The sequence below is a fragment of the Schistosoma haematobium genome, chromosome 1, assembly GCF_000699445.3.
Source record: "Schistosoma haematobium chromosome 1, whole genome shotgun sequence".
Classification (NCBI taxonomy): Eukaryota; Metazoa; Platyhelminthes; class Trematoda; order Strigeidida; family Schistosomatidae; genus Schistosoma; species Schistosoma haematobium.
This window is the reverse complement of record NC_067196.1, coordinates 40,837,043-40,846,992: the sequence shown is the minus strand read 5'-3', so window position 1 is coordinate 40,846,992 and position 9,950 is coordinate 40,837,043. Positions and strand designations below refer to the sequence as shown.

At 36.3% G+C, this 9,950-nt stretch overlaps 1 protein-coding gene across 2 annotated transcripts; it reads right to left on the bottom strand.

The window, feature by feature from the left end:
- Positions 1-532: 532 nt before the first annotated feature.
- GAPDH2_1 (Glyceraldehyde-3-phosphate dehydrogenase 2) lies at positions 533-9,262 on the bottom strand (the record flags this gene model as incomplete). Of its 2 annotated transcripts, XM_012945933.2 has the most annotated exons (4): positions 533-1,497; positions 6,573-8,032; positions 8,076-8,689; positions 8,727-9,053. In XM_012945933.2, 3 exons carry the CDS (start codon positions 9,051-9,053, stop codon positions 7,957-7,959), a joined length of 1,017 nt encoding a protein of 338 aa, XP_012801387.1. In that variant the 3' UTR covers positions 533-1,497; positions 6,573-7,956. The 2 variants fall into 2 exon arrangements, with proteins under 2 accessions (XP_012801387.1, XP_051074061.1); XM_051218220.1 differs by lacking the exon at positions 6,573-8,032 and having other exon boundaries at positions 8,727-9,262.
- Between the last annotated feature and the right edge of the window lie 688 nt (positions 9,263-9,950).

Here is a 9,950-nt window from a genome sequence, read left to right as displayed (position 1 = left end):
CACTTATATCAGTTCTTACTACAAGTGAAAATGACTTCACACTAAGATTCAGGTAATTTTCAACATTTCTACTTATGATGAAGGTCATCTTCATAACATAAAAAATTCCCACCAAACTACTACTACAATAGAAATAAGTTTAACAGCTTGTCTTCACTTCTAGAACACACTACCTATTTTAAATACACAGATCATTTTTTCCTAAAAGTAATTATTCATTCATAATCAATCAACAATTTGGGGAATAAATGTAATGATTCAAGTTGCCATATCCTATTAAGGCAATGAGACAAATCCTAGATTATTGGAGCTAGTAGTAGTACCACCGGTATTATAAAAGAATAGGTGTAGACAGTATGATCTGAGGTGAGAATGTGAATTCGCGGAACAAAAAATATAAAGTAACTTAAAAACTTAAGATTTACAGGAAAGCATTATTATGACCAATTCTGAGCTGTATTACCTAAAATCCCCGACCATTTGTTATGATTATTGGTTGTCATTCTTTCTTAGATATTCCGTCTTTGACTGGTTAGACTACTAATGCTAAATATAGGCAAAAATTTCTTTGCACTTATTGTACACCTCAGACGTAAAGTCATCAACAAAATTTAGTAATACATAGCGGAAATGATTAGATTGATTCACTTCTGAATACGTATTAATTTCATTTATTTTCTTTTATAAAGCACACAATTTGCAACGATTTATCATTGTACAGCTGTTCATTTTCAATGAAACTGATAATTAAACTATTAAGATATATCTTTTTCCCTACTTTCTTCTTGTATTAAAACTGGTGATACAAAATGAATTTTAAGAGCAGCGCCTAGTTTCTAAAAGTCACATTCAAATTCATAGTCTTTTATACGTGCACTATGATAGGCACATCAAGAATTGTTATTCGCTGAAAAGATATGTAATAAATAGTGTTGTGACTTGAACTTGGATCGATTTTTACCCCGTGCCAATTGTCGTGTCCTTGACTGAAAGATTAGAGAGCAGTGTATTATCGATCGGACCAAAGACGCGTAAAACACGTAAGAACGACCTAGAGTTCTGATTGGCCCCGCTCCCCGGTCTAGCCCAGCCAGTTGAGTCCAGAACGCAAGTCTCAGCCTCTGAGATATGAATCATTGTATTCCAAGCATACTCTGTTTATATACCGATCAACCCGACCACAACGTACCAATAAAATAGAAAATAACATTTGCACAATAATTAGCCAGAAGTGGCTGTGAATGAGGGAGGTAGCGATTAACAGATAGTGAATAATTCATGAATGGTAAATCGTACAATAATAGTTCATAGGTCAACATAAAGCTCATAATAAGAGGGGTATGAATATGAACAGTTTAGTTGCATAACAACTGTACGATAAAAATATACTCATAATATTGGTCCATAAATGGATTCCAAAAATTACCATTCATTATTCTTATCGGGACACAACAAATAGTTTTATTTATTTTATCCAATTGTGGAGTTTTCTTTAACCTAAAATGAGTAGTTAACATAATTGCACGAACATAGTAAGACAAAAAACGGACCATAACAGTACAGAATAAATCAACAATAGCATCTAGGCATATAAGATCCCCTGCATAGAATATTCAGTTTGACATATAAATTCACAGACTGACGGGGACAATTTTCCACAAAAGATAATAAAATAGGTTGTTTAACGCTCGCGCGCGAGACTGATAGGTCCTGGGTTCGAATCCCGCGAGGTGGGGTCGTGGACGCGCACTGTTGAGGATTCCCACAGTAAGACGAAACGGCCGACCAGTGCTTCCAGGTTTTCCATGGTGGTCTAGCTTCAATTGACTCATGATCTCAACTATTGAAATAAATATTTATTCAGAATATGAACGTTATTAATAGCCTCAAAGTCTTCGTCACGTCAGTAAAACTGTTCTACACATTTAACATGTTATTAAGTAATTTTGTCCAAACAGATTTCTTCATTAGACGCAAATAATTGTACAATTTATAGAAATGACCGAAGTTTATTTAAATCAAATAAAATAAAACTGTCAAAAATAATTAAAAGACGTAACTCTTGTAAATTCAGTTCCATTTTTTTAATGATAGTTTACATATTCAACAAGCGTTAAATAGAGAACTATTAAACACTATAATGCAACTGTCTTGTCCTAGTCTACAACTTAACATCAGTCCTAAACCATAATCTCATATAAGATTATTTACAGTACCTCTAATTGAATTTTAAATGGCTAGAGACGGTAGTACATTCATCAGCCGATGAATCCCAAATGGGATAAAATAAGCGTCCGGTATTCCACTTTTACACATTCCATATATTCTGTATCAAAAGTATCTCTACGTTTTACGATAAAAGTAATATCAGCGTACTACTGAGTTGAAATTCAATTATTCTTAATTTTCAACCTGTTTTTTGGAATATACAGAAATCAGTATCTGATGACGTTAATGGGTAACTGCTTAGTTGTCGATTTGGTTGTTTATGTAATCATAGTTTCATACCAGGAACTACTGAGCATATGTTTATTACTTTTTAAAGGTAGTTTCCTCTCCACTTCACACCTAACAAATTTCCAACTAGAAGAAATCATGTACATCCAAAATATCTTATTGATCATCCACCAAATGTTATACAGAAAATTTGTCTTATGTCAGTATAACAATAAGTAATCGATGGAAATGATACTTCTTCTTTGCATTGGATAACACGAAAACAGAACTAATGGTAATTGTAAAAAATAGAAAATTTATGTTATATTTTTAAATGCGATCAATAGGATGTTTAATTATTTCAGATGTTTAATTTATTATTCCAAGAGAACTCCAGAACTATTTAATGGAAGAAATTTAACAGAAAAAAACTAGGATGTAAATCTATGACAAACAATAAAGTGGTAAGAGGTATGGGACTGACTGGATTGTACGATCATTATTTAATATGGGATTGCGAACTGACAAAAAAACTCCTTAAAGAAAATTATTTCTGTCTATGAAACACATCGACTTGTATTTCTCTCTTACTTTTTAGCTCATTTTTCTAGAGATTTTTACAAAAATTAGTATTCAGTAAATAAATGATAGAATTCGAGGAAAAGCACTGGATAATTGTTAGTCCGCTAGCCTATTATTTTATACGATATTTTTGGTTTAGGCTAGAGCCAATCATATAAAATGTGGTATTTATCTGTAAGGGGGAGAATTTCATGATGAGAGGAGCATTTGCACGATAGTCCATACCTTTTTTCTTTCTTTTTAGACTCCATAATTATCGGGTAATTTAGAATAAAAATGATAGGTAAATACAATCTATTCTTACTAAATAAGATTTTCTGTGAATGTAACATAGAAAGTTGAGTCTCTACAAAGAAACTATAAAGTACTGTAACACTAGAATCTCTTCGGGAATTTAAAAGTTTGTTAGTTTTCAAACGATTATTTTTTGGATAATTTTGACTAATCGACGGAATTCTTAATAATAAACAGATTTATCATATCATACATCATATGTTCATCATTAAATCCAGCTTTAAATCAACTAATTGTCCTAAATATTAAATCATTAATAATATGAGAATAAGATATGAACTTGAAAGTCGTACAATTAGATTTGTCTTGAATATTTCAATGAGCCCATTTGAAACCCGACAATACCTACTTGTTTTGTCCATATGAGAAATCCCAGAAATTGAAGTAAAATGGCATATTGAATTCAAAATACAAGCTGAGTGAAGAAATATTACTGTTCAATTCGTTTTTTATCAAGGCTCTACACTAATATATATTCAGGCGAGAAACACCGCCTTCCAGAGATTATTACACTCATCTTGAATCAGTATTTATATCTATGGTCATCTGTCTATTGGTCAAAGACATTTTACATTTACCCATAGTAAGGAGCTTCAGATGACGTGTCTCAAAATCACTCACGATGGACCACGCGCATTCACTCTTTATCTTCCTTTAGATCAGAAGTTTCCTAATTATCTTAAAAAAACATAAATATTCTACAAATTCATATTTACTCAAATAATATGATTTATGCTTAATCTCTAACAACACTAATAATATTACTACATACGCTGATATCTTGTGCTGTTGTAATTTGCGTATAACCGGTTGACATTCATAAGTTTACTAATTTTGTAACATTAAACATACTCGATAGACATTCCATGCAAATTTATTGGTTATACTTATTGGTATTAACGGTCGAATTATCTACCTAGATATTCCAAAGGATGTGGTCTTCCTGAAATTATCATACAGAATTCCTAATTCAAAACTCTTGATCATATTACTGATGCAGGCCCGTTACTCTTCTCAGGGCACAAGCCAAACTTTTCATACATTCAACACTAAATATGATAGAAGTCGTGCACATCTCGGTACTGTACTTGTTCATTATTGAGCTCATGATTTAAATCTTATCATTAATTCCAATAACAATGTTTGATTCCGACCCCAATAAATATTAGCATCTATTAAACTTACGCATGGTAAAAAATTTTCGAGTAATTACTAATATTGGTTGTTTAGCCTTTGGAATTAATACCATTCACGTAGCGATGTTACTGAATAGATCTATAATTATCTAAACACTGAATGAGATAAGGCTAAGCTATTTACTGCAGGGTTGTACTTTCTTATTATTTATATTCAAGAGTGAGGTAATCAAAGTGGTTTGGTTCAGTGGCCCGTATAAAAGAAAACTGGACGAATGCTCACGACTCCACTTGTGATCGATCCCCAGCGAATCTCCTTATTGTTATGCTAATCAGTTTCATCAAATAGATTTAAGGTATTGAATTTAATAGCTACCTCGTAATCATTGTTATAAAAACTCGTACTGACCGAAAGTGGTTATCATTAACGAAACTTAGTAATCCAGTATGCCGTGCAGAGAGCCCATAATATTTATATTACAGTCGAAATGTTACCAGTAGGCTCATCACCAAGGTTAATAAACCGCGTTAATTAGGTTTCTAGGCGAAAGTTTTTCCATGTTTTTTTCGTAAACACATGATTTCAACCATTAAATTATAGTACAGTACCAGGTGAACATCCTATTTAATTGGTAACTAATTTCTTATCATGAACTAACACTAAGGAAACCATTCGATTTCATGGAGCACCAAACGTATCTTCCGCACCCGCTTAAAACTCCAGTAGTTCGAGAGCATTTCATCACACGGGATCAAACTGATCACACTCAGGCATCACAAGTATGAGTAATGGCTGATTAGTTATATGAGAAATTTGAACAAAACATCTAAATACTAGTTTCTTGTTTTCAGACTGTTTGAACCCTACTCTTCTGGTAAGCATCGTCTTTGAAAGCCATTGTGGGAGGTTAAGTAGTAGTCGCAATAACATCAAAAAGATAAACAGCTGGTTAGCGCTAAATCTAGTTTTCCTCATGAGTCTGGGCGCAAATGTAACACGATAGAGACGCTTGGTAAGCACAGACATAGTTTTGTGTTTGTGTGAAATTCATTTTATTAAATCTAATAACATCTGTTCCTTCAAATTCCGGTAAAGTGTAGTTCTTACTGATGACGAAATAGTAAACATTCCGACACTGGTTTAACTATTTTTGCCGAGCCTCTAAGTTAGAATCACTAACCCATGAGTTATCACACACCCAATTTCGAAAGATTAGGCACTAAAGATGTCTTCAGGGAGCAATATCTAATAGATTTTTGAGTCTTACCCGCAGTGCTGCATATCTGTGAGGAACTTGTGTACCCGTAACGCAACAGATGATCGACGTCCTAAACAGACCCGCCTAAACCCGTTTACCAGGACTACAGCCTTACCTGATGAATTGTCCAACTTCGTCTGTAGCCTATTTTACTGGGAATAACCCTTGTGATATGCAATGCAGCGAACGGCAGGTAGTTAAACGCTACAGAACATGTGAATCCTGCCTTCAGAAAATGACATTACTTGCGGTTTGTGATATCCTACAGTAACCTGCTAAGCATGGCCGAGTAAATGGGATCTCAGCTTACTTCAGTTAGACTGAAGTAATCCCGATAAAACTACTGCTAAGTAACAAACCATTCGTGGAATCAGAACGACTACCATCAAAAACTACTAGAAGCTTATGGTGGACTGTCATCTGCTTTTGCAAACTCAAGTGGTGTCCGTCAAGACTGTTCACTTTCTCCATTTTTGTTTAACTTCATCATAGATATACTGATGGAAATAACATTCTCGTCCACCGAATTCTCAGGCGTTGATCTCCTTACAGGAGGTCCACTTATCGACTAAGAATACGCAGATGACATAGTCCTGTTTGGTGAAGACGCTGACAAAATGCAGAGTCTTCTGGTAGCACTAAGCAGAAAATGCCAGAATGTTTGGAATGCGCTTCTCTCCCTCTAAATGCAAGTTGTTGCTTCAGGACTGGTCTGCGTCAACACCTGAACTAAGAATAGAGAGTGAAGTAGTCGAACGCGTTGACAACTTCACTTATGTTGGGAGTCTGATCAGCCCTAATGGGTTGGTGTCTGACAAAATCTCTGCACGGATTGGAAAAGCTCGTCTAGCTTTTGTTAACTTACGTCACTTGTGGCGAAGGCGAGATATCAGTCTATCAATTAAGGGACGAGTATACTGCGCGGCAGTTCGTTCTGTTTTAATTTACGGTAGCGAAACATGGCCACTAAGAGTAGAAGATACTCGTAAGCTACTAGTATTTGACCACAGATGCCTTAGAAATATTGCTCGCATCTGCTGCGATCACCGGGTAAGTAATAGTGAGGTTAGACGTAGGGTATTAGGGAATGATGGTAAATCAGTTGATGAGGTTATGAATCTTCACCGGCTGAGATGGTTAGGCCACGTGTTATATATGCCTGAACACCGATCACCACGATGCGCAATGCTAACCGGTATTGGAAATGGTTGGAAGAAAGTTAGGGGCGGCCAGATCGAAACGTGGCATCAGTGCTTGAAGTCGCTAACTTCTAGTCTGAGCCATGTTGGTAGATGCAGACTACTTGGTTGGGGTCCGCGCAACTATCATAATCAATGGTTGGAGACTGTGGGTGACGGCTCAGAATCAATCACAATGGCGTCGGTGTATACACTGTCTTCCCTTAAATTGAGAGATTAAAATTGCTTCATATCTTTCTTTCTACGAACTAATTATTTCTTCCTGTACTATATCCTTATTGCAATCTTTCTTTTATATATTACCATCACTGAATTAACTACTTTTATGAATCCGGTGTCCATCATGTTGTGTTAGTGAGGTATGGCAACTTGGACCGATGCATATATGTGTCTGATCCTCCATTGTAGCTGACTGAAAAGCCAGGTCAGCAGAGACTACTTTTGACGAGTGGAACCAAACAATTGTTAGAAACGCTCAGAAGAGGTAAACATCCCGTCTATTCAAAAATGGTTATTGTGATGACGATGTCTATAAAAAGGGAACCTTATTTGATGGTATTCAACAAGTGTTGAGGATGTCATGCATCTTAAAGACTAAGGCACGAAAACTCGGGTCGTATTACCTTTCCTTTAATTTTATTATCTAAACAGCAAGTCCAAGATGGGCACAAAGGTCCACAACAACTAAATGTATAGCGAACTACAAACTAAGTAATAACTGAAGTCACAAATATGTCCTGTAAACTGTTATCGAACTTTTGCGACTGCTGAAAGTTAGTTAGGTGGACCACCACCACACGTCCAAAGGGTAGGACGAGTGACAATTTGATGGTAACACATACTTTAGGACCACGTAAGCCCTCTTGAACGAAGCCCGATAATCAACACTTGTTACTTTACATTGGCTGCTAAGCAAAATAACAGAAGAAACCAAACAATATTTGACTGATATGTGATAGAGAGAACTGAAAAGTAAGTGGGCAGATTAACGCTTTATTCGTTATCTATCGATTGACAAAAAGTGACTCGGCTACAGTTGAAACTACTTCACTATGCATGGTCAACTTTATGCATGTGCGTGATGAGATCAACTACGCGACAACTGTATCCAAACTCATTATCGTACCTACATGAAATAAGTTAGGGAACAAAAATATATGAAGACATACCATGAAATTAATTTCACGAAGTTGTCGTTAAGAGATATCCCAGCCTTCGCATCAAATATGGATGAACTGCTATTTCCAACAAAGTCTGAACTGACGACCTCATCATCACTGTATTCCAAAATCCCCTTCATTGGTCCAGATGCAGCTGCTTTGACCACAGCCTTAATTTGATCATAGGTAGCTTTCTTCCCTAATCTGCATGTCAGATCAACGACTGAAACGTCCGGTGTCGGTACACGGAAAGCCATTCCCGTCAATTTTCCATTTAATGCTGGAATGACTTTTCCTACAGCTTTGGCAGCACCAGTAGAAGCTGGAATGATATTTTGCATCGCTCCACGACCATCTCGCCACAATTTTGAAGATGGTCCGTCCACAACCTTTTGCGTAGCCGTAAATGAGTGCACAGTGGTCATTAAGCCCTCAACTATTTCGAAGTTATCATGAATAACCTTAGCCAGGGGTGCTAAACAATTGGTTGTACATGATGCATTAGAAACCACAGACATTGACTTATCGTACGAATTTTCATTCACACCAACAACGAACATGGGTGCGTCTGCAGAAGGTGCAGATATTATAACCTTTTTAGCTCGATTATTTTCAGTATGAGCCTAAGTGAACACTAGATAATACAATAAATGATATTACTTTAGCTGCATCAATGGTCGTAAAGACTCCAGTGGACTCTACGACATATTCAGCCCCGTCCTTATCCCATGGGATGTTTCTTGGATCCCTTTCGAAATGAACAGATATTAACTTTCCATTGACTTTTAATTTTCCGTCTTCTGCCGACACCTCGCCTTGAAAATTCCCATGGGTGGAATCACGTTTAATCATGTACACCATGTACTCTAAATTTATGAAGGGGTCATTCACTGAAACTATATCCACGGTGTTCTTGTGGAAAGCTGCGCGGAGCACAAGTCTCCCGATACGACCGAAACCGTTAATACCAACCTTTGCCCTCGACATTTTGGGGAATATCGTACGTGACTTTGCTGATGGTACGAGCAGCAGTATTTATAACTTAGGTCATTAAAACAAAACCAGGGGTTAAATATTACTGAACATCTTTTTCGTACATGATAATATTGTTTTTTGCTTGAAATGTGAAGTAAAGTTATTTAAACTAAAATAACTTCCATATTCTCCTTCGGCGCCTTAAGTCATGTAAATACTGGTTATCCGGTAGATTGTAGTGGTTACAGACAATCATCGAATATAATTAAGTAGGAAATAATTGAAATATATATCATTTGATCTAAATAACGGCGGTTGCTGAGAGGTTTTTTATTATCCTTTGACAAAACCGAAATCTCTAAGCGAGCAATCAGAGCACAATAAACTCTCCGGTAACCAGCTGTTATATCCAGTAGTAGCAGTAAATAAACCCCAAAACCAATAGCTCTGTAAGTCTTCGATATTCGATGCTGACCGTATTAGTTTTGATGGACTCAACTAGCTAAAAGCGCTCGGCCGCATGTCCACACCAACTGCTTCTGCAACCGCTAACCTGCTCGCTTCTGACTTTTGATTTCACTGGGTGGACATGATTCAACTATAGAAGGTATTAAAGGTTGGAGTGTTGTCGAACTACAAATACTTGTGGCATCTTCACGGTAAAAATGATCACATGTTCTTTTATTTAGTGATCAAAATGTATGAAAATGGAGTAGGAACCAAAATGGCTTTGATAGTTTGACGAAAATACAACCTTCAACCCATGAAAAATCAGTGTTTCTCTTCTCAATAATTAAGTCAATGAAAAATCAATATTCTCCCGCCGGATTCTGGGGTCAGCCACAAACTTTACGATTGCGATTTGTTCCGCCTAGCAGCAGTTAGTGTTGTTGTACGCTCATGTAATTG